Source organism: Helianthus annuus, chromosome 15 (assembly GCF_002127325.2).
Source record: "Helianthus annuus cultivar XRQ/B chromosome 15, HanXRQr2.0-SUNRISE, whole genome shotgun sequence".
Taxonomy (NCBI): domain Eukaryota; kingdom Viridiplantae; phylum Streptophyta; class Magnoliopsida; order Asterales; family Asteraceae; genus Helianthus; species Helianthus annuus.
This window is the reverse complement of record NC_035447.2, coordinates 122,462,870-122,488,934: the sequence shown is the minus strand read 5'-3', so window position 1 is coordinate 122,488,934 and position 26,065 is coordinate 122,462,870. Positions and strand designations below refer to the sequence as shown.

Here is a 26,065-nt window from a genome sequence, read left to right as displayed (position 1 = left end):
TCGTCCCCGTGGTTTGTCAAAAATCACTATTTCAGTCCATTAGTTTAAAATTTTCGATTTCAGTCCCCGTGGTTTCACTTTCGTAACCATTTCAGTCCCTGTGGTTTCACTTTCGTAACCATTTCAATCCATTATTCTGTTAAGTACAGAGACTGAAATGGTTACAAGGTGGACTGAAATGGTTACGAAAGTGAAACCACAGGGACTGAAATCGCAATTTTTAAACTAATGGACTGAAATAGTGATTTTTGACAAACCATAGGGACGAAAACAGTAATTAACTCAATAATAAAATATAAAACACCAAAGTGAGAAAAAAGAGCATCTTTCTCGCTCATCGATTCTAGTGAGAGAAAGTTTGTAGGTAACAGAGAGAGTGAACAAACTCTTCTTGATCTCCATTAACATGAACGAAGCTTCTAGAAGTAAGCCTTCATTTGGATCACTGTGTTGTTGAAATCTTCTCAAATTGAGCTTCTTTTTTTAGCTGATTCTTAATCTATATTATGTTGTAACGTCAGTATAGGTTTTAATTTATTTAAAATGACCGAAATTCATAATTATCGACATTGAATTATTGGTGAAATTTGAATTTAGGTTTTTCATGCAGTGATGTTTTTAATTTTTGGGGTTTGGAATATATTAGGGCTTATGTATATGATCTTGTTGAATGTTAATTTTATATAATATAACTTTTTTTTTGTGTATATTTGTTTCTAGAATATATTAGGGCTTAACAGTATGTTTGGCAAAAGTGGCTGGTAGCTAATAGCTGGAACTTTTTAGATATATTTGGTGTTTGGCAGAGGAGCTGGAGCTTTTAATAAAATGACCAAAATGGACATAACTAAAAATTTAAAAAGTTTGTGTATTAAAAAGTTCATTATCTTTAGAGGTTAAAATAGTCATTTTTTCCCTAAAAACTTGTAGCTCCTTCTAAACGCTACTAGTAGGAGCGTTCAACCAAAAGCTTCAAGCTCCTAACCTAAAAGCTTCAAGCTCCTTCAACCAAAAAAGGTTTTTTTATTGAGTAGAAACTTTTTTTTAAAAGCTAAAAGCTCCTAAAAGCTCCATGCCAAACATATCCTAAAAGCTCCATGCCAAACATACCCTAAGTATTAAGTATATGATTATGGAGACATAAAAGTAAGTAAAAAGTGTGAAACTGTGAATGAACTGTTTGTGGTTTTAAATTGAGTGGTTGACCTTTTGCTTTGCAACATATTTCATGTTAAGATATGCTATAAAGAGGAATCATTGTTTTCAAAGAAAGGAGGTGTTTGTACCAAGTCAGGAAAAAAGTACCAATGTACTCGGGACTTTTACATTTTGCTTTGGGTACAGAGGACGATACGCGGTGACTTTTGTTGATGAATTGAATATGTGAATACAGTAACATACTTTCTATAAGTAGAGTACAAAATGCTATGGTTTAAAAAACGGTCAAGGCGGTAAGAAAACGTGTATGAGGCGGCCTCATGTGGTTATGTTTGTACGTACGTACGTCTCTAAGGGCTGAGGCGGTAAGAAAACGTGTATGAGGCAGTGCCTCATGGGTTGAGGATGACCAATTAGAAAGTGGTGCCTTTTATGCTGTTTGAGTTTGATTACAAACTTTTTGTGTGTTTTTGATGTTTAGTATTTTATTTTTTTATAAGATATATAATTTTTATATTTACTTTTTAGTTCCGCCTCGGGCTTACGCCTCGTGAGGCGAAGGGAAAACGCCTTGAGGCTCGATTCCATTCTTTTAAACCTTGAATAATGCACATTCATATATGTTGTTGCATTTCTTTTTCATGTTATTGCAAGAAAGATACTTTTTTGGAGCCGAGCTCAAGCTATAATGATCCAAAAGGTTTCAATGATTATTTCTATGATCATCTTTATATCGGTCGGTAATGGTTTAATGTCTTCACCTTATACTAGTCATCATGCTTGATTTTTTAACGATTGACTTGTAATTTGTAGGTTTTGTGAGAACTTAGTTGCAGAAGTTATCCACAAGTTCTTGATGCAACACGTATTAACCGCCGGCAACATAGATGCCAACAATGACTTGTGTCATAAGATAGTTTAGGAAGGACTAAATATTATTCGTCACGAGCACTGGGTTAATAATAAACATCAGTGTAAGCAGCAGTCATATTATTAATGAATTTGAGATGTTGCAGCAGCAAATTATGTTCAAGCAGCTCGAAGAACTCCAGAGGAAACAGAAACTCAAAGAGTTAAATCAACAATCGTTAGTACACAATAAGCAAGCTCTCGGGGCTCATTACGCACCCTTAATTAACGGAACACCAGTTCGTGATGCATCCCAAATGTTTATGTTCGGTAATACCAACTTGGCTCATGGGTACCAGAGTGGATTTCTGTAAAAATGGTATAGATCTAAGACTAACAAGATGAACACACAAGATATAGCGACAGAAAACGTGACAAAATCTATTATTAACCCAAACCAAGAAAAGTACCCAAACCAAACCCAAGATCTCAAATGACTGAGATCTTTGTAATACAAAGTACAGATTCAACAGATTCACAAATCTGTTGAATATAAAGAAAGTACAAAACAAACAAATGAAAGAATACAACTGAGATCAATATGATCTCATGAACTACAACAATCTCTGAACAGAGATCAACAACACTGAAGGTAGAAACTCTCCAACTCCAGATGAACAGATCAGCCGTACAACTTGGATGATCAAAGTGAACACGAAGAAGATACCAGAAACCCTAGAAAATATCTGTGTGAATGATGAGCTCCTTCTCTCTCTTCTGTTATATACCTGAAATCAAACAATAATACAAATAGCCCCTTGATAGTTATTGGAACATTCACATCAGTACCTTGTATTTACATTTTGCACCCCAGACTAAACCGACATACAAACAACCAGGCCAACAGCCCAACAATCAGTTCACCAGCCCAACAACCAACTTATTAGATAATACCAATAAGCCCAATAATAAACATAGCTCAACAATGATATAACAACATATTTGATGATATGAATTATTAGAATGTGAAATACATCATTTTAACACCCCCCCATAATTCAATCAGCAAACATATCAAACAATCCTAATTTTCTACACAAAATATCATGTTGAGTAACATTTAAACCTTTAGTAAAAATGTCTGCTATCTGATTCTCAGAAGCAATTTTTTGTGGGTCAATAATGCCACTTGCAATTTTTTCTCTCAAAAAATGCAAGTCAAGTTCAAAATGTTTAGTACGTTCATGAAAAACTGGGTTTTGTGAGATAGATATAGCAGACTTACTATCACAGAATAATCTCATAGGTAAAGTACACACAATATTTAGTTCAGACAAGATGTTCTTAATCCACATCACTTCACAAGTAGCAGAACACATAGCCCTATACTCAGCCTCAGCTGTAGATCTTGAGACAACACCTTGTTTCTTACTTTTCCAAGATACAAGTGTGTCTCCAAGAAATATACCAAAACCTGTGACAGATTTTCTAGTCATAGTACATTTACCCCAATCTGAATCAACAAACCCAGATATATCAAAACCATCAGTTTTCCTAAACATAACACCTTTTCCTGGATTTTGCTTTAAGTATCTCAACAACCTTAAAGCAATATCCAGATGTGACTGACATGGTTTATGCATATATTGACTCAGAAATTGTACAGCATAACTTATATCAGGTCTAGTTAAAGACAGATATATCAATTTTCCAATAAGTTTTTGGAAACCATTAATATTTTCCAAAAACTTTTGATCTTTATTCACTTTACTAGTTACAACATGTGACTGCTCAATTGGTGTATTCACAGGTTTACACCCTAAATATCCAAATTCATTGAGCAGTTCGAGACAATACTTTCTTTGAGACAAGCAAATAGACTCATTTGAATATAACACTTCAATGCCCAGAAAATACTTAAGTATACCTAAGTCTTTAATCTTAAAACTTTCACTTAACCTTTTTTTAACTTGAGTAATTTCTGAAACATCATTTCCAGTAATCACTATATCATCCACATATACCAACAAAACAACAAAAACTTTATCTTTATTCAAAACAAATAAGGAATGGTCACATAGACTTTGAACAAAACCCAAGTTAAGTAACACAGAAGTAAGTTTCTCATTCCATTGTCTAGGAGCTTGTTTAAGCCCATAAAGGGACTTTACAAGCTTGCACACTTTATTTTTATCATTGTCAAAATAACCCTGAGGTAGGGTCATATAAACATCCTCAGATAAAGAACCATATAGAAAAGCATTATTTATATCTAACTGATATAAAGGCCAACCCTTATTAACAGCAAGTTTTAAAACAACTCTAACAGTAACCATTTTGACCACAGGTGAGAAGGTCTCACCAAAGTCAATTCCCTCTCTTTGATTAAAACCTTTTGCCACAAGCCTAGCCTTGTATCTTTCAACCTCACCATTAGCTTTATACTTTATTCTATACACCCATTTACAACCAATAGGTTTTCTACCTTTTGGTAAATCTACAACTACCCAAGTATTATTTCTATAAAGTGCTTCCATTTCACAGTTCATGGCCTCAATCCACCTAGGATCCTTTATGGCCTCAAAGTAAGAGCTTGGTTCAACAGACTTATTCAAAGAAGCAACAAAACAGAAATTATCAAAAGACAGATTGGAATAGTTCACAACTTTCTCAATACCATACTTAACTTTACCCTCTACAACAAACTCATCAAACCTTTTTGGAAATGACACTTTTCTAGAAGATCTCCTAACTGTATTTTGTCCCTCAGATTGGTTGGTAACATCATCTAACCCTACAGTGTTGCCTGCCCCACCATGGTTTCCCAAACTACTACTACCTAACTGCTCATTATTCTGAGCAGTAGCAGATGTAGAGGGAGACTCTGGTTGCTGACCCTCACTGTTGGGGTCTTGTGCACCAGTAGCACCCTCTTCATCATTGGGAACAATAGGAACTTCAGGAAAAAGTGTTTCAGTAAAATCAAAAAAATTAACATGATTTAAATCTGTTTTATTTAGTTGTTCTTCATTATTACTCAAACTTGTTTTAAAAGGATACACACCTTCATAAAACTTTACATCTCTAGAAAAGAAAACTTTTCTATTCTCTAGACTTAACAACTTGTATCCTTTCTTTACATTAGAATAACCAATAAAAACACACTTATCAGCATGATAAGCAAACTTATCAGTCTCATTTAAGATTGTACTAAAACACAAACACCCAAAGTTCCTTAGATGACTTAATGAGGGTTTAAAACCATACACAATTTCATAAGGACATTTTCCTCCTAACACAGAAGTGGGTTGTAACACCCCGTGTTTTCCAAAGTCAAAGTCAAAGTCAAGTGTTGACTGTTATTGGAATTAAAGATTAATAAAGATTAATTTCATTTTAGTTTCATTTTGATTTTCGTATTATTTGGAGTAAGTGTTGTATAATTAAACTAATCGACCGATAATCGAACTGTGAATCAACGGCCGACTGTGAATGGTAGGAAGTAACAACGCAATAAAGCTAGTCAATCAATAATCAAGCTAATCAAATCAATCATCAAACTCAAGTGTGGGGATTTTAGTACTTCTATACGTGTGTGTGTGCCTTATGTGTTATTTGTGCATGTTTACTTTTATGTTAAAATGTGTGGTGAATCAATCAAATCAATCAAGACTCGAAGGTGAATCAAACTCAATCGAAACCGACTTTGGAAACAAGTTGTAAGGATGCTTGTATGTTAGATATAGTAGTTGGGACTAAAAGTAATTTGATTAGGAATTCTATCCTCCTCAAATTATCATTCATCGAACTCGAAATATCAAAATCGTCGCGAAACACTCAAAACTAGGCAAGCTGTTCGAACAGGGCCACCTGATCGAACAGGCTAGCCGATCGAACAGGACAACCTGATCGAACAGGCTAGCCGATCGAACAGGACTGTTCGATCGGACAACTGCTCGATCAGGAATGCTGTTCGATCAGCTGACCTTTCCTCTTTTGGAAGCCTATAAATAGGGCTGTCTTTGTCATACTTTCCACTTTTGGAAAAGCTCTGACCGACCAGCCTCTTCTTCTCACTAAATCCAAGATTTCTCTCAAACCTGTAAGTATTTCACTCTAATCTTTGTACGTTTTTGTTCATTAATCGATTCTCCATCTTTCTATCTTTCAAAATCTGGATTTCATCCATGAAATCACCAAGATCTAGGCGTTCTTGAGTGATGTCATCATGGTGTTCTTGGTGTTCATCAAGAACATCATGTTTTTGATTTCATTCAGCCATGAATAAGCTAGATCTAACCGATTTCCACATCAATAACCTAAAATCTTCCAAGGATCTTAACATTTCACGGTGGAAAAGGATTGGAAGATGGGTTTTCATCTATCTTTCAACTCTTTTACACTCAAGCCGGTGAAAACGAGCTTGAACCGAATTATAAATCAATCTAAACAAACACAGAGTTCAAGATTCGGGTTCCGCCGAGAGATGTACCGATTCCGGGTTAAACGTTAAGCTTAGGTTCCAAACCGTCTCTGACCGGGTTTGGGTGATTCCTGCTCGAGTCAGTAGGCCAAGTAGGGACTTCAGCTTTGTGGTTCAACTCGTAGTCAAAATATCTCTAAAACATCAACAATTAACGGGAATAACCAAGTGTTAGGTGAAAGGTTAACCAAATCGAGAAGCTGGCCGAACGGCTAGGCTGTTCGATCGAACAGCCCAACCGAACGACTATGCCAGCCGATCGGCTAGGCTAACCGATCGACCAGCACTTAGTCCCACAAACTCATAAAGTGTAGTATTGACAAGGGCTCTGTTCGATCGATCGAGCCACTCGATTGTAAACATTACTGCTCGAATCATGAGATACTATACTTCAACACTAAGACTTTTCAAAACATTGGAATGTCACCCGATCGAACATGCCAGCCGATCGAGTGACATACTTGAAAACAACGAAGTGCTAACCGATCGGTTGGGCTAACCGATCGAATAGCTGTTCGATCGGCCAACTTGAAAGGTAGTACAAACCATCGTACACAAACACATCCTTCACATCAAAGGAAGAAACAATCCACTTGAAGGAACCAGCCGATCGGGTCAGCCAGCCGATCGAATGGATGTTCGAACGGATTTTTTCAAACCAATCGAACAGCCCACTCGATCGAACTGCTGTCCGATCGAATGGCCTACTCGATCCAAGTAGCATTGTTTACCTTCTTCGCGTTACTCATCGTTGTGTTATCGAACTATTCAGGCTAATCTATTCTCAGTGCTCCCTTCAATCCACAATCAATCACTGTGAGTATACTCGATCCCTTTTTTGCTTTCAGCACTTTTGGGTGTTACATACGTAATCTACCAAATTCACAAACAACTCAAACTATTTGAACGCTAACCTACTTGCATGTATTACTTGTCTAAATGATTGCTGTTTATTATGTTTACACGTGGAGTGCTATCTACCTGCTTTAGCAACGTAGTACTATAGTTTGGACTCAGCACCCGTTCACACGGGGGTTGCTAAGGACAATTACCTGCATGGATTACGGTGGTAATCATGTATTGCGAACTGTCTCGGACAGTCAACCCGAAGTCATTGGTATCGATGGTCCCATGTTGATAATTTACATGCATCGTTTGCCTTTGTGTACGTGCTTGGTTATGCGTAAACTATTCGAACTCTATATGCTATATCAAACTTGTGTACTCACCTTTACATTATATGTATTGACTTTTATTTTAACGTATGTGACAGGTGTTTAAGCTACTAGCGTGCTAGGGAAGCGAGGCAATAATAAACTTCTAGGAGCCTGTGACCTTAGGACAGCGTCCACGTACCTGTTCCAGGGCCATAATTATCTGTAGATCTTGCACTGGCACCTGTAGTCAGTAAGATCCACAGTAGTCGTCTAGAGGTCTTAAAACAATATTTACATTTGGTCTGTAATAATTAAGAATTTGAGTTGTCGGAACAGTTCCCATATTGTTTGGTTGATTTCTATGATAACTTGTTGTTATTTGGGACACGGTATGGGACGTGTTATATAACTGAATTGTATGATAGTTGTTGTGGAAACTTCTGAACAATCTGTTTCGCTCAGTGCCGCGCCCCGATGATTCCGCCATCGGTTGGGGTGTGACAGATTGGTATCAGAGCCATAACTATAGGGAATTAGGTTAGACACGATCTAGTCCGGATCGCTGTCTTAGAAACCTAGACTATAGTTAGGAACCAAGAGACCAAGTTTATGTGCTTGTTTTATGTTGTTTCCTTCTATTCTATCATTACATCCGAACTCCGAGCCAAATTTTGTAATTTGGACGGGATTAGGAGTGAAATCCGCAAATTCCTGCCTGAAAATACAAAATTTTGCCAATTATTTTGTGCGATTTTCTAACAAAACGGGGGAAAGATATACCAAATTCGGGGCTGAAACCCATGAATTGATGAAAACTTCCTCTAAATTTTCTTAAAACAAGGAAGAAATTTCTAAGCTAGGGGTGAAACCCTAACCTTGGCAGTTTTTCCAATTTTATTTTATCTCGCCAAGGCAATTGACGGACTCCAACGACCTGAACTCATGAATATGGCCTAGAGTGCGCATGCATAATGCCCAAGAATCGAGGCAGAAACATGTCCCCTAGAGTCGAAAGTGACGACAAGTCAACTGTGAATAGTTAAATTGCCATGGTTAGTCAAAGTCTAGTAGCCGCAGACAATCCATTTTCCAATTTCGAGTGTTGCTTTGTTGATTTTATATGATTTACCTGTTTACGTGTTTTAAAATTTGCTGGTTACTCCATTTGTTGTCAATCTGCGTGACCCTTGTTGCTACCCTACCTCGATTCGAATCCCTGTTGATGTGATCTAAACGAGACCAATGTGCTATGCTACGCTATACGATTAAGTTAGACGATACAATGTGGTGCTATCCGATACGCAAAACGAATGACACTCGACTTATGGTTATAGGTTTCTGTTTTCTGACCGCCTCTACGATGAAAGTGTGTACGTGTTTAGGGAATTAAGTGCTCTATTTGCTTAATTGCTTATGTGCCCTAATTGCTTCTGTGCTTATGTGCCTCTATGATTATGTGCTTATGTGATTATATGCGTTACGTAACGAGAGATGTGACGTGATTCTAAGCTTTAGTAAACTAAGACGTGCGAGATTCAAATTCGTTGTGTTGAGCCCTATGGCGATGTCTATTGCAGACCATGTCGTCATCATCAAGGCCTCGTCAACGTCTTACTCGTCGGGAGAAGAGAGATCGTCGTCTTGCTGCTATCCTCTCTAAAACAGTAGCAAAGGCTGTGAGTGAAGTATTCGAGAACGCAAGCAAGTCATCTGAGGAATCCCGAACCCTCACGCCCAAAGACTCCAACAAAGCTACTTTTAGCTTCAAACAATTCAAGGCATGTGGGCCAAAAGAGTTTACCGGTGAAGATGGCCCTACGGCTCTGTTTCATTGGTTTGACTCGGTAGAAGTCACCCTTCGTCAAAGCGGATGCCCAGATCACCTCCGTACTCTCAATGCTACCGGTGTCTTCCAGTCACGAGCTTTGGACTGGTGGACCGCAGAAAGGAACAAGCGCGGGAACGACGCTGCATACGAGCTGACGTGGAAGGAATTGAAAGCGATCATGATGGACGAGTTCTGTCCTCCCCACGAACGCCAAAAGTTGGAGGATGAGTTCTGGAGTATCAAGCAAAAGGAGGGAGACAATGCTGGTCTCACTGCCCGTTTCAAGCAGTTGAGCATTATCTGTCCCGACCAGGTCAAGACTTCTGACATGACCATCAAGAAATACATCCGTGCTCTTCCGGATTGCGTTGCAGATTTTGTTCACGCCGCCAAACCCGCAACGATCGAGGAAACCTACCTACTCGCTGCTGAGATTAACGACAAGCGAGTTAAGGCTGGTGTCTGGGATAAACAAACCAAGTCCTTGCATCAAGTTACTGCCGCATCAACCGAGAACACCACTGCCCAAGCCTCCAAGTCCTCGAGAAGAAGAAAGAAGAACAAGAGTTGTGCTGCTGCAACCAATGCTACTCCTCTTCAGTCAGTACCGCCACAACAGCAACAACCACAGCGCACTGCGCCAGTGATCAATGCGCCGCCAGCAAAGCGTGCGTACACCGGCCCCCACCCACTCTGTGCTACATGTTCTTATCATCACCCGGTGGGTGTGGCCTGCCGATTCTGCGCTCACTGTAACGTCTACGGGCATTTCACTGCGAGTTGCCGCTATGGTCCCCGTCAAGCTCAAGCTCAAGTCGCTGTCAACCAAGCTCTACTCCCTGCTCCCCAAGCTCCTCAAGCTGCACAGGCCCCAGCAAACAATGTTCGGACCTGCTTTGCATGTGGTGACCCTAACCACTTCGCAAACCGGTGCCCGAACAGGGTGGTGAAACAAGAAGCTCAACAACCACAGCAACAACAACAACAGCCTCAACAGCAAGCCGCTCACGCCAGAACCTTCAACATCAATGCACGTCAGGCTCAAGCTGACAACAACGTGGTCAATGGTACGTTCCTTGTGAATGGTATATATGCATCATGTTTGTTTGATACTGGAGCCGATAACTGCTTTGTGTCATTTGAATTTGAGAAGCTTCTTAGACGTAAGCGCTCTTATCTTTCGACACCCTTCGAAGTAGAAGTCGCTACCGGGAGAACCATTGCTGTCAATTCTGTGCTCCGTGATTGTACTCTCAAGCTCAACAATCATATATTCCCGATTAATCTCATTCCAATGCAGCTCGGAAGTTTCGATGTCATAGTAGGCATGGACTTTCTTCGTGAAAACCATGCTGAAGTTGTGTGTGCTGATAAGATGATTCGTTTTGTGCTAGCTAGTGGTGATACTCTATGTGTTTATGGTGAAACTACTGCGAAAGATCTCAAGCTCATGTCCTGTCTTCAAGCTCGCAAATATCTCCGCAAGGAATATCGAGCCTTCTTGGCCAACATTGTTGTAGCAGAGACGGACAAGAAAAAGAAAGTTGAAGTCAAAGATGTCCCTGTTGTCCGAGAATTTCCTCAGGTGTTCCCTGATGATCTTCCTGGATTACCTCCAAGTCGTGATATCGACTTTCGAATCGACCTTATTCCAGGAGCCAACCCAGTAGCCAAAGCTCCGTATCGACTCGCTCCATCTGAGATGCGAGAACTTTCAAATCAACTCCAAGAGTTACTTGAAAAAGGCTTCATTCGCCCGAGCACTTCTCCATGGGGCGCACCAGTCCTTTTCGTCAAAAAGAAGGACGGGTCGTTCCGAATGTGCATCGATTACCGAGAATTGAACAAGCTGACCATCAAGAACCGATACCCCTTACCAAGAATCGATGACCTGTTTGACCAATTACAAGGTGCTCAGTGTTTCTCCAAGATTGATCTACGTTCAGGCTACCATCAGTTGCGGATTCAAGAGGAAGACATCCCCAAAACCGCCTTTCGAACCCGATACGGCCACTACGAATTTGTTGTCATGCCTTTTGGTTTGACCAACGCACCCGCGGTCTTTATGGATCTGATGAATCGCGTGTGTAAACCGTTCTTAGACCGTTTTGTCATTGTATTTATCGACGATGTACTGATCTATTCCAGATCGAGGGCCGAACATGCGCAGCATTTGCGATTGGTTCTCGAGTTGCTTCAGGGAAACCAACTCTACGCCAAATTCTCCAAGTGTGAGTTCTGGTTGGAGGAGGTTCAATTTCTGGGTCACATTGTGAATAGTCGGGGTATACACGTTGATCCTGCAAAGATTGAGGCAGTCAAGGGATGGGTTACGCCAAAGAATCCGTCAGAAGTTCGCTCTTTTCTCGGATTAGCTGGTTACTATCGGAGATTCATCGAAGGATTCTCAAAGATTGCCGTACCGCTTACCTCCCTTACTCATAAAGACAAGCCTTTTGTGTGGGGAACCGCGCAGGAAACTGCTTTCCAAACCCTCAAACACATGCTGTGCCATGCACCAGTTCTTACACTACCGGACGGAAGCGATGACTTCGTTGTCTATTGTGATGCTTCAAACCTTGGACTTGGCTGTGTTCTCATGCAACGAGACAAGGTTATAGCTTACGCATCTCGACAGCTCAAAATCCACGAGAAGAACTATACAACCCATGACCTTGAGCTAGGCGCAGTTGTCTTTGCCTTAAAGATTTGGCGACACTACCTGTATGGTACAAAGTGTACGATCTTCACCGATCACAAGAGCCTACAACATATCTTTAACCAGAGAGAACTCAATATGCGTCAACGCCGATGGGTAGAACTCCTCAACGATTACGACTGTGAGATCCGTTATCACCCGGGCAAGGCGAATGTAGTTGCAGACGCCCTCAGCAGAAAGAATTACGTGATAGGTGTTCGAAACATCCAGGCTCAGTATAACCTCGAAGCTCTCATCCGCGAAGCACAACACGCATGCTTCAACGAGCGTACGTTGAAGAAAGAACGAATCTATCACGATGGAACTCAGCTCGTGAGCAAAGCCAACGGGATATTTTATTATCTGGACCGAATCTGGGTTCCGAGGAGGACAGATTTGCGAAAGATTATCATGAACGAAGCCCACAAATCCCGATATTCCATTCATCCCGGTGCGGACAAAATGTACCAGGACCTTCGCTACAAGTACTGGTGGCCTGGGATGAAAAGGGATATTGCTCTATATGTTGGTAGCTGTTTAACTTGTGCAAGAGTCAAGGCTGAACACCAAAGACCTTCAGGCTTACTCGAACAACCGCCGATACCCGTATGGAAGTGGGAAAGCATAGCTATGGATTTCATAACTAAGCTTCCGACCACGCCATCAGGTCACGACAGTATTTGGGTTATAGTTGACCGTCTAACCAAATCAGCCCACTTTCTGCCAATACGAGAAGACTATAAGGTGGCCAAACTAGCCCAAATCTACACCGACGAAATCATTAAGAATCATGGTACGCCTCGAGACATCATTTCGGATCACGATGCTCGGTTTACATCGAGATTGTGGGAAACTTTTCAAGCAGCTCTAGGTACGACGCTGAATTTGAGTACCGCATTCCACCCGCAAACCGACGGGCAGACTGAAAGAACGATTCGTACTATTGAAGACATGCTCCGTGCGTGTGTTATTGATTTTGGTGGTAGTTGGAGCAAACACCTACCGTTGGTCGAATTTTCGTACAATAATAGCTATCACTCCAGCATCGAAATGGCACCTTTCGAAGCCTTGTATGGTAGGAGATGTCGCTCGCCTATTGTATGGCACGAGGTCGGTCATTCACAATTGACTGGGCCCGAGATTCTACAAGAAACGACTGACAAGATCCACCAAATAAGGGAAAATTTGGTAAAGGCCCGGGATAGACAAAAGATGTACGCCGATAAACGACGCAGGCCCCGCGAATTTGCAGTTGGCGACTACGTGCTCCTAAAGGTATCACCTTGGAAGGGAGTAGTCCGATTCGGCAAAAGAGGGAAACTTGCGCCTCGATTTGTTGGACCTTTTAAGATTCTGGAAAGGGTCGGTAAAGTTGCCTACAAACTCGAATTACCGGAGGAACTCAGCAATGTCCACCCGACTTTCCATATATCGAACCTTCGAAAATGTGTAGCCGACCACGACTCTATAATACCACTCGACGATCTTCAGGTCAATGAGACTCTACACTTCGTGGAAAAGCCTGTCGAAATCATGGACCGACAGACCAAGCAACTCAGACGCTCTCGCATTCCTATTGTAAAAGTACGATGGGAAGGCAAACGAGGCGCGGAGTTCACTTGGGAACTCGAAAGTGACATGAAGGCCAAGTACCCGCAGTTGTTCAGATAGATCTGAAGCATCAAATAGGTAAAATCACACGGCGATGTACGGTTCTCGGCCTAATTTCGGGACGAAATTCCCTAAAGGAGGGGAGACTGTAACACCCCGTGTTTTCCAAAGTCAAAGTCAAAGTCAAGTGTTGACTGTTATTGGAATTAAAGATTAATAAAGATTAATTTCATTTTAGTTTCATTTTGATTTTCGTATTATTTGGAGTAAGTGTTGTATAATTAAACTAATCGACCGATAATCGAACTGTGAATCAACGGCCGACTGTGAATGGTAGGAAGTAACAACGCAATAAAGCTAGTCAATCAATAATCAAGCTAATCAAATCAATCATCAAACTCAAGTGTGGGGATTTTAGTACTTCTATACGTGTGTGTGTGCCTTATGTGTTATTTGTGCATGTTTACTTTTATGTTAAAATGTGTGGTGAATCAATCAAATCAATCAAGACTCGAAGGTGAATCAAACTCAATCGAAACCGACTTTGGAAACAAGTTGTAAGGATGCTTGTATGTTAGATATAGTAGTTGGGACTAAAAGTAATTTGATTAGGAATTCTATCCTCCTCAAATTATCATTCATCGAACTCGAAATATCAAAATCGTCGCGAAACACTCAAAACTAGGCAAGCTGTTCGAACAGGGCCACCTGATCGAACAGGCTAGCCGATCGAACAGGACAACCTGATCGAACAGGCTAGCCGATCGAACAGGACTGTTCGATCGGACAACTGCTCGATCAGGAATGCTGTTCGATCAGCTGACCTTTCCTCTTTTGGAAGCCTATAAATAGGGCTGTCTTTGTCATACTTTCCACTTTTGGAAAAGCTCTGACCGACCAGCCTCTTCTTCTCACTAAATCCAAGATTTCTCTCAAACCTGTAAGTATTTCACTCTAATCTTTGTACGTTTTTGTTCATTAATCGATTCTCCATCTTTCTATCTTTCAAAATCTGGATTTCATCCATGAAATCACCAAGATCTAGGCGTTCTTGAGTGATGTCATCATGGTGTTCTTGGTGTTCATCAAGAACATCATGTTTTTGATTTCATTCAGCCATGAATAAGCTAGATCTAACCGATTTCCACATCAATAACCTAAAATCTTCCAAGGATCTTAACATTTCACGGTGGAAAAGGATTGGAAGATGGGTTTTCATCTATCTTTCAACTCTTTTACACTCAAGCCGGTGAAAACGAGCTTGAACCGAATTATAAATCAATCTAAACAAACACAGAGTTCAAGATTCGGGTTCCGCCGAGAGATGTACCGATTCCGGGTTAAACGTTAAGCTTAGGTTCCAAACCGTCTCTGACCGGGTTTGGGTGATTCCTGCTCGAGTCAGTAGGCCAAGTAGGGACTTCAGCTTTGTGGTTCAACTCGTAGTCAAAATATCTCTAAAACATCAACAATTAACGGGAATAACCAAGTGTTAGGTGAAAGGTTAACCAAATCGAGAAGCTGGCCGAACGGCTAGGCTGTTCGATCGAACAGCCCAACCGAACGACTATGCCAGCCGATCGGCTAGGCTAACCGATCGACCAGCACTTAGTCCCACAAACTCATAAAGTGTAGTATTGACAAGGGCTCTGTTCGATCGATCGAGCCACTCGATTGTAAACATTACTGCTCGAATCATGAGATACTATACTTCAACACTAAGACTTTTCAAAACATTGGAATGTCACCCGATCGAACATGCCAGCCGATCGAGTGACATACTTGAAAACAACGAAGTGCTAACCGATCGGTTGGGCTAACCGATCGAATAGCTGTTCGATCGGCCAACTTGAAAGGTAGTACAAACCATCGTACACAAACACATCCTTCACATCAAAGGAAGAAACAATCCACTTGAAGGAACCAGCCGATCGGGTCAGCCAGCCGATCGAATGGATGTTCGAACGGATTTTTCAAACCAATCGAACAGCCCACTCGATCGAACTGCTGTCCGATCGAATGGCCTACTCGATCCAAGTAGCATTGTTTACCTTCTTCGCGTTACTCATCGTTGTGTTATCGAACTATTCAGGCTAATCTATTCTCAGTGCTCCCTTCAATCCACAATCAATCACTGTGAGTATACTCGATCCCTTTTTTTGCTTTCAGCACTTTTGGGTGTTACATACGTAATCTACCAAATTCACAAACAACTCAAACTATTTGAACGCTAACCTACTTGCATGTATTACTTGTCTAAATGATTGCTGTTTATTATGTTTACACGTGGAGTGCTATCTACCTGCTTTAGCAACGTAGTACTATAGTTTGGACTCAGCACCCGTTCACACGGGGGTTGCTAAGGACAATTACCTGCATGGATTACGGTGGTAATCATGTATTGCGAACTGTCTCGGACAGTCAACCCGAAGTCATTGGTATCGATGGTCCCATGTTGATAATTTACATGCATCGTTTGCCTTTGTGTACGTGCTTGGTTATGCGTAAACTATTCGAACTCTATATGCTATATCAAACTTGTGTACTCACCTTTACATTATATGTATTGACTTTTATTTTAACGTATGTGACAGGTGTTTAAGCTACTAGCGTGCTAGGGAAGCGAGGCAATAATAAACTTCTAGGAGCCTGTGACCTTAGGACAGCGTCCACGTACCTGTTCCAGGGCCATAATTATCTGTAGATCTTGCACTGGCACCTGTAGTCAGTAAGATCCACAGTAGTCGTCTAGAGGTCTTAAAACAATATTTACATTTGGTCTGTAATAATTAAGAATTTGAGTTGTCGGAACAGTTCCCATATTGTTTGGTTGATTTCTATGATAACTTGTTGTTATTTGGGACACGGTATGGGACGTGTTATATAACTGAATTGTATGATAGTTGTTGTGGAAACTTCTGAACAATCTGTTTCGCTCAGTGCCGCGCCCCGATGATTCCGCCATCGGTTGGGGTGTGACATGGGTAACCTGTTAATTAAATACACAGCAGTTAAAATGCAATCAGACCAGTATCTAAGAGGTAAACCACTCTGAAACAATAAAGCTCTAGCTGTGTTTAAGAGATGTCTATGTTTTCTTTCTGCCACACCATTTTGCTGTGGTGTATAAGAACATGAAGTTTGATGCAAAATACCTTTGGTTTTACAAAATGAACTCATTTGATTGTTCACAAACTCAGTACCATTATCACTTCTAATAACTTTTATTCTTTTTTCAAACTGAGTTATCAATAGTTCATAAAAGTTGTTCAGATTTTCAAAAACTTCAGTTTTATTTGTTAACAAATAACACCAAACAGTTCTTGAAAAATCATCCACAATAGTTAAAAAGTATTTAAATCCTTCATAACTAGTAACTTTATATGGACCCCAAAGATCAAGATGAATTAATTCACCTATTGACTTAGACTTATGTTCACTAATAGGAAATGGAACTCTAACCTGTTTTGACCTATGACACACATCACAAGGTCCATGTTCTATACTTTTAACATCTACCATCTCTTTTAACACAGATAGAACCTGATCAGAGGGATGCCCTAATCTGCTATGCCACAGATTTGACTTAATAAAACTATTAAAGCAAACATTTACTGAATTACCATTCTTTCCCACAAAATATAATCCACTATCTTGACTACCAGTCACCAGGACTTTCCTTGATTTGGAATCCTGTAACACACAACTATTTTCATTAAACACCACACTAATGCCATTATCTTTTGCTAATCTATGCACAGAAATAAGATTAACATGGTACCCTGGGACATAGAAAACATCTTTTAATATAATACCATCAGTTAACTTGACATTACCAATTTTTAAAACTTTAACACTTGTTCCATTAGGATGACCTACCTTAAGATCAAAATCAGAAACATCAACAATATTAAACATGTCTTTATCACTATTTACCATATGTTGACTAGCCCCAGAGTCAACAATCCAACTTATTATCCCTTCAAAAAACATAGAACTAGAACAACTTATACCACTTGTAACAAAACAAGACTCACCTCCTACACTTGTTGACTCCTTCCCAGTACTTGACACATTAGCAGACTTATCACCAACTAAGCTTAACAACTTAGCTATCTGTTCAGGTGTAAAAGGAAAACCAGAAGTAGACTCACTAGAAGAGGATGCAATAGCAGCATTAGACTTACTGTTTACACTAGCTTTACCAGAAGTATTATTAGTTCTTTTTCTAAAATTAGGAGGATAACCAACAAGCTCAAAACATCTATCAACAGTGTGACCTAACATGTTACAATGTGTACATTTTAAGGCAGAGTTAGGTCCTCTTTGATTAGATGTCTTTTTCTTTGATTCATATGATTGGTTTGACTTAGAAGCAAAAGAAACATTCTGTCCTTTTGACCCATCTAGTTAACCTATGTGATTCCTCCCTAGAAACCACAGAATAAGCAACCTTGACAGATGGAAAGGTTTCTCTGGTTAACAGATTTGTTCTTACTGGTTGATAAACATCATCAAGTCCCATAAGAAATTGCATTAGCTTGATTAACATTGAAAAATCATTATAATCTTTAGCTGCTTTACAAGAACATGTTGGCAGTTGAAGCATAGCATCAAACTGCTTCCACATTGTTGTTAATCTATTATAATAGTCAGCAACTGTTGAACCATTTTGAGATATACTATTTATTTTTTTGAACAAATCATAAACCACAGAACCATCTATCTTGTCATAAGTTTCTTTCAAATCCTCCCAAACCTCTGAAGCTAAACTAGAAAAAACTTGACCTAAGAAAAGTTCCTCAGACACAGAGTTTAAAAGCCAAGTTAACACCACAGAGTTACACCTATCCCACTGACTAGCAAGCACATCATCCTCAGTGGATTTTTCACACTTTCCATTTACAAACCCAAACTTATTCTTAGCTTCTAAAGCAAGTTTCATAGATGCAGACCACACAGCATAATTTTCAGTACCCTTCCAACTTTACACTAACAATAGTAAGGGCACTAGAATCACTAGGGTGTAGGTAAAGTGGATCTCCAATATCCAGTTTACCTATTAAGGTCTGAGATGTACTAGCACCTGGAACAGGTTGATCCACTGGTTCTGGTTGAACCATGATGACACACAATCAAGAAGACAGATAAAACACTATCAAGAAACAACAAATAAACCACAGAAATACAACACAAAATGGCGAAGCTGTATCAGTGTCAAGATTTCAGGTTCATCACTTATAGTGCCTGAACATGTCTTAATACAGGAGCCAAACTCACAGACAACAAGCAAAAAACAATCAAGTAACAGATAAGGTGCCGGTCCTCACTACCCCGACTTCAACTAATCAACCAACAAAAAACAAAAAACTAACTACAAGAAGGAAAGATCTCACAGTGGGTGCAAAGTCTTCGCACAAGGTGAAGACCGTAACCTTCTAGGGTTACAAGTCAAACACCAAACAATAAAGAACAACTACTGGTTGGTTTGCCCTGAACCTTCTAGGGTTTCAGAGACCAACGCAGTCTTCTCACAGCAACCAAGAACAGTGTCAAGATCCACACCAAATTCACCCCCAAGATCAGATTAACCACAAACTCCACAGATCTACAAAAAACAAACACTATCAGAACAGATCTACAAAAAACAAGTAAGATCTAAACAGCGGAAGACTTAGATCTGCATATAAGAGCTTTAAAGCTCTGATACCATGTAAAAATGGTATAGATCTAAGACTAACAAGATGAACACACAAGATATAGCGACAGAAAACGTGACAAAATCTATTATTAACCCAAACCAAGAAAAGTACCCAAACCAAACCCAAGATCTCAAATGACTGAGATCTTTGTAATACAAAGTACAGATTCAACAGATTCACAAATCTGTTGAATATAAAGAAAGTACAAAACAAACAAATGAAAGAATACAACTGAGATCAATATGATCTCATGAACTACAACAATCTCTGAACAGAGATCAACAACACTGAAGGTAGAAACTCTCCAACTCCAGATGAACAGATCAGCCGTACAACTTGGATGATCAAAGTGAACACGAAGAAGATACCAGAAACCCTAGAAAATATCTGTGTGAATGATGAGCTCCTTCTCTCTCTTCTGTTATATACCTGAAATCAAACAATAATACAAATAGCCCCTTGATAGTTATTGGAACATTCACATCAGTACCTTGTATTTACATTTTGCACCCCAGACTAAACCGACATACAAACAACCAGGCCAACAGCCCAACAATCAGTTTACCAGCCCAACAACCAACTTATTAGATAATACCAATAAGCCCAATAATAAACATAGCTCAACAATGATATAACAACATATTTGATGATATGAATTATTAGAATGTGAAATACATCATTTTAACAATTTCCTTTATTCACAGGCCCAAAATGAACTTCTCCATTCAACGAGTCTTGCGTCTCAGCTATTTAATGGGCATAGTGTTAGCAGATCATGTATGAGTGATCAAATTAATGTTTCATATCAGGATAGAAACATGATTCAACCAGCTCTTAGTCAAACAAAAAATGATCAGCAAGAACAAGACGTCGTCAATCCTTCTCAGGAGTTAACTAGTTTGGATCCAATGGAACGTAAGTTCTTATACGATACAAATGATGACAATTTGGGAAGTTTCGGGAACATGTTTGAAGACATAGACAAGGAGCAAGCGTTTCCGTCACTTCCAAACGGGAGTTGGAGTGCTCTTATGCAGTCTGCCGTTGAAGAAACCTCCAGTACCGATACAGGGGTGCAGGAAGAGTGGAGCGGTTTGAGCTTTCAGAACCCAGAAGTGCCCAATGATAACCAGCCTTCCGGTCTAATGGAAAGTGGGAAAAATCTAACTCCATGGCAGAATAACAGTTTTCAAACTGGACCGTCTTTAAAAGCGTCTAGTGCACAAGTTCAAAGATTTTCACCTTTACAGTCCCATCAAGGATCGTGTGGACATTCTTCTGTTCCGCAATACTTTGGCTTGATGTTGGGCCCACCAACTCAAAGGTCCCCTTTGACTTGTTCTGACTTATCTCAGATCTCCCAACAAGCGGTATGTAACACTAGTTCAAACATTAACAGGATAGAAACTGCTTCTGAAGCTCTGACGGAGTCAGCTGCAAGCGGTAGTCAATCGATTAAAAACTCATCTCACCCTCTTCAAGATGCTTATCCGCTGTATGGAAATAGTTCGTCTCTGCAAATGAAATTAGCCAGCAAAAGTCAATACGGGAGAGTTTGGCCCGTAACGGGGACCAGCTCGCTTGCTATTAATCAAGATTTGATCGTTCCTCAATCAAAGAAGCGTAAATTTTCTACATATGAGCTTCTACCATGGCATAAAGAGGCCACAAAAGGTTCTTCAAGGCTTTTAGACATGAGGTGGGTCCTACATGTCTATTACATTTTCCATTCTATGTAGCTAATATTGCGAAATATCACCAATATATCGGTGATATATCGGTTATTGGTTCCCTGGTGAGATATCGGTGCAAAATATCGGTACCGATATTTTCAGCGATATTGGACCGATATATCACCGATTTTCGCGACATCATTACCTTTCTACTTGGTTCTAGCATTCGTCATTCTTCTTATCGTTGCTATTAGTGTTATAAGTCTTAATTGTTAATTATTAGTGTTAAATGTTAGTATTTTAACTCTTAATCGGTTCCTACTTGCTACAATTGTTAGTGTTTAGCAAGTTGCAAAAGGTTATATAGATTTAGCAAGATCTTAAAATTACCGATATCCCACAGCGATTACCGATATCTCAAATATCGGTCCTTGACCGGTATCCGATTTTTTACCGCATTAACTGCTTATTTACCTGTTGCATATGATGTTTGAATGTGAACTAAGTTTTGACAATGCTGTCTTGCAGCACTGCTGAAGTAGAGTGGGCCCAGGCTGCCAAACGGGTACCTGAAATGGTGTGTTTTACTGCTTTTTAGTTGGCTTGTTTGCGTTATCCAAGTATTTTGATACTTGTTCTAAACTCTCACAACTTGTGTTAAACAGTTGAAAGAAGACGCTGAAGCATTAGGATACTCAACTCGGATGGTCCCCTCAAAGAAGAGAGTTATCTTATCAACACAGCTTATGCAAGTGTTATTTCGACCTGCACCGGCTGCAATTCCTTCAGACGATGCTCCTAAATGCTATAATACCTTAACATACTTTGCCGCTAGATTGGCACTTGGTGATGCATGCAGCTTGTCGAAGTGTTTTTACACGTAAGAACTGCACTTCAAACTTTAAAATATCACTCCATTTTTTTTTTGTTTCTAATATCTTTTTCCGACTTTTCAATCCAGGTTGTCAGGGAACGCCTCGATATCTAAGGGTAGTTGTGATCAAAATCTCTCGAAGATTGTAGAAGACTTCATTAAACGAGCAAACGAGCTGGAAAATGATATTTTGAGGTACACACACAACCCATAATACAAAACACACACGAGAAAGTTTTGAATATGTAAAATGATGATGCAGGTTTGAGAATGTAGGATCGGTTCTGGAAATCAGAATGGCGTCACAAGATTTGGAGAGATTTTCGTTGATCAATCGTTTTGCCAAGTTCCATAGCCGCGCTCAAATGGTTCCTGCTGAGTCAGCATCCTCTGGTGGAGCTTCCACTGCCCCTAAATTATATCCTCAAAGATACGTTAGAGCTAGTCCAATGCCAACGACAGTACCCCAAGGGTATAATTGTCTTTCATTGTGACGAGTCTTGTTTTTGCCTTATCTGCTCTCTTCCTTGTCTAACTGTACATTTCTGGTCCATCTTTCTGAACCAAAAAGTCAACTGATGTCGGTTTTGACTTCTGACACACAGTATATAACGCTCTTTTGTACATGTCTACCGACACTAATTAAGGACTGTTTGGAGTTTGGACGGCTCTGGAGAATGGCGGGTATGCATTTTTATTAACCAACATTAATTCAGACAACAATAGAAAACTACCATCAAACTCATTGTTTTACGTTCCACTCACCCTCCCCAGACCCTACCAATAGCTTTTGTTGTTAAATGTACACGTGAGGGGATGCACATTCTGTATCTTAGATTCGATCTTAACGGATCAATTTATTAATTCCTTATTAGCATTTGCGCTATTTTATTTTGTTTGAACTTAATTGGCCAATGGTTGGATATAAATTAATTATGATAATAATTGTGGTAATTTTGCTTTGGATATGAAACCTGCTTGTGGGCAGTGTTTTTAGAATCGGACAGGAACTAGACACATAACCAGACTAGAGTTCAGTTTGTTCGTTTTAATTTTTTGTTTTTCTCCTAAAATCTTATTTATCAATTTATTTATTACTTAAGACTTTATATAGTATTTATTTAAATCTTTATATTTTTCTAATCTTATAAATCCACGCAAACAAATAAAGTATTTATCAATTGCTTCATACTTCAGACTTTATGTTATTTATTTAAGTTTTTATATATTTTGTTAATATTACAAATGCACACAAACAAATAAAGTATTTTCATATTTTGTTTTAAATTAGTTATACATTTGTATATTATAGACTATGTTGTCATTCGTTTTTAAAACCTATTCGATTGGTCTGACCAATGAACCGGTAAGACAGACCGTCGGTATAACAACCGATTGGTTATGAAAAGATTTGTTGTGGGGATAAAAAGGAGGAAAAAGATGCACTTTTTTATTTTTATTTTTTATGTGTGGGGTGGGGTGGGGTGATCTTGGTTTTGTTTGATGCTTCTAAAAGTTTGACAGGGACATAGTGGACTTGTAAAGATATTTATATGGGGTGATTTGTTTTCGTACTTTTGAAGACTGTAGAAAAGGTCAATAGTGTCATGTATTCTGGTGTATGGCATGTCCCCCATTTGTGGCCTGGTGGTAGGAGGTTTGAGTTTTTCAATAGAGACTCAAGTTCAATTTCAACTTATGTGAGGTTGTCAATTCGATTCCCGAGTCCAACCGGGTTTTCGCCCCACCGTGTGTTATGCCAGAGAGTTCTGCTCTTGTGATGGCACAACGACTGTCAAGTGGCAGCCGCCGGTATGGTTTTCCGGGGGAACGCCCTAACAAGACAAACTTTGAACTTCGAATAGGAATCGAATACGAATTGGGTAGGTTTTAATCGAATTCGAATCAAATTTGAATTCAAGAGAAAATAAAAATTATTCGAATAATTCGATTCGAATAATTCGATTCGAATAATTCGAAAATTCGATATTCGATTCGATGAACACCCCTACTTTGAAGCCAACGTGGGCCTTGGAGAGTGTGGTAACCTTATACATGTTACCGCTCAAAAAAAAATCTGGTCTATGGAATCTTTCAACTCATGCATGCTGTGTTCTTTAAACGCATTACGACATGCATATACAACGCCATGTATCATTTTATATTCTATTTCTACTTTTTTACAGGAGTCATCATTCAAAAAACTATGGGCCAAATCTACTTCCGGTTATATATATAAATGGCTTGGGGAAGTTGCCCCGGTTTTTATACATAAAACTCATCATGTCTAAAAGGATCCTAATGTCAAAAGGCTCTTCTTTAGACCACACGGCGTGGGAGTGAGTATGTGGCGTGGGGCTTCCCCAACGCTGAGCATACCGCCCCTTGTATTGGCGTGGAGGTGGAGTGGTGAAGGTGGTGTCTGGATTCTTCATGTGGAGTGGTGATGGTTGATTGTTTGTGTGTAAATTTGATAGGGATTTATACAAGGCCTGAACAGAGCTTAAGCATAAACATAATAAAAAGATGTAATAAGCCATATTATTTCTTAATGAGCCATATTAGAGAGTAGTGACTTATATTATGCCTTGATAAGTGGTATTATGTAGCAGTAAGTCAAATGATGTCCTTATGAGTTAATTTAACATTAAATTAGTGGGAAACCCGTGCATTGCGGTGGGTAGAAAATTATCCTACGTTGTGCTTGTTTTCCGTTGTTTATCAATTGTATCATTTTATAAAAAAGAACGCTAGCCATCAGTTTTTAAGAAAACAATTCTCAAAGCAACAATGATACATTGATACATATAATAAAGGGCAACATCTTCTGTATAAAAAAAACCATATTAGACAGTAATGACTCATATTATGCCTTAATAAGTTATATTATGTAGCAGTAAGTCAAATGATGCCCTTATGAGTTAATTTAACATTAAATTATTATGTCTTAATAAGTCATATTAGGTAGTATTAACTGTGTGTGTGTGTTTTTTTTTCCGCTTGCTCCTACTCTATAACTCCAATAATCCTAAACTAATCACCTTTACCAATGTTTGAACCAGTGACCTCACCTGTAAGAGATATATACCTTTATCAAGTAGACTAGCCCTACATTAATGGTAATAAGTCATAATATGTCATAGTAAGTTATATTAGTTAGTAATAAGTGACATTGTGCCTTAATACGTTACATTGGGTAGTAATTACTCATATTGTGGCTTAATGTGTTATATGAGGTATTAATAGGTCATAGTATCTCTTAATTTTTCACTATTAGTCTTAGATCCTTACGACACTAATGGCCTTAATTAGTTATTTTGGGTGATGCTTCACCTAATTGATCATTATAAGCTTTATTAGATGAACACTGTAAAACTATCCATTCATATTATTTGTTTTAACATTAACAGGACATGTAAGGTCCCATCACCCATGTGTTAGTAGTACCATCAACTCAAGAGGAGCCTCCTTAAAATTACACTTTTCGTCCTTTATTTTTGTATTGTATTGCAATGGATACCATTTAACTTAAATAATTACAGTCATAATTATTTATTTGTTAAACAAATTACACCCTAGGTTCTTTAGCATTAACCTGGTTAAAATTTTCCGTTAATTTTGTCATTTCTTGTGAAATGATCAAACTACCCTTGCCATTATAACTTTAAAACAAAATACAAATATTTAATTTAAATAGACTAAACTACATATTTATGGACCTGAATCTAATTATAAACCCATTAGTTTGATGGACCTGAATATGACTCTGTTTAATTTCTGCTGCCGCCTCTAGTCACCACACCACCACCACTGCCAAAATACCCTAGCTATAACAAATTTATCAGATCCGGTGATGAAAACGACACACGAAAAGGAATTGTTTGAGTTTTAACGATAGATATGGACACCGTGAAGGATCATGCAGTGACTCGTGGTCATAAGAATCAACGATGGAAACGACGCACGACAAGGAGTTGTTCGAGTTTTTGAATGTAGATCTGGACGGCTTGACGGATCAGAGAGAAAAAGAGG

The 26,065-nt window shown here is 39.2% G+C and overlaps 1 protein-coding gene across 4 annotated transcripts; it reads left to right on the top strand.

Moving 5' to 3' along the window:
• The first annotated feature begins 310 nt into the window (after window positions 1–310).
• On the top strand, window positions 311–22,912 carry LOC110941510. 4 transcript variants are annotated; one of them, XM_035984032.1, is made up of 8 exons: window positions 311–425; window positions 1,817–1,894; window positions 1,972–2,375; window positions 20,179–21,185; window positions 21,688–21,736; window positions 21,825–22,039; window positions 22,121–22,228; window positions 22,296–22,912. In XM_035984032.1, the coding sequence occupies exons 3-8, from the start codon at window positions 2,166–2,168 to the stop codon at window positions 22,525–22,527; spliced, it is 1,821 nt and encodes a 606-aa protein (XP_035839925.1). In that variant the 5' UTR covers window positions 311–425; window positions 1,817–1,894; window positions 1,972–2,165; the 3' UTR covers window positions 22,528–22,912. The 4 variants fall into 4 exon arrangements, with proteins under 4 accessions (XP_035839925.1, XP_035839924.1, XP_035839926.1 ...); XM_035984031.1 differs by having other exon boundaries at window positions 321–425; window positions 1,813–1,894; XM_035984034.1 differs by lacking the exon at window positions 311–425 and having other exon boundaries at window positions 1,067–1,894; window positions 20,179–20,810; window positions 20,886–21,185.
• The last annotated feature ends 3,153 nt before the right edge of the window (window positions 22,913–26,065 follow it).

What these genes read in the sequence shown, in the direction of transcription:
- LOC110941510 (XM_035984032.1), top strand. Translation starts at nt 2,166, where the DNA reads ATGTTGCAGCAGCAAATTATGTTCAAGCAGCTCGAAGAACTCCAGAGG. An exon ending in TTGTCGAAGTGTTTTTACAC is followed by an intron (nt 22,040 to 22,120) that starts GTAAGAACTGCA and finishes TTTTCAATCCAG; the next exon opens with GTTGTCAGGGAACGCCTCGA. An exon ending in CTGGAAAATGATATTTTGAG is followed by an intron (nt 22,229 to 22,295) that starts GTACACACACAA and finishes ATGATGATGCAG; the next exon opens with GTTTGAGAATGTAGGATCGG.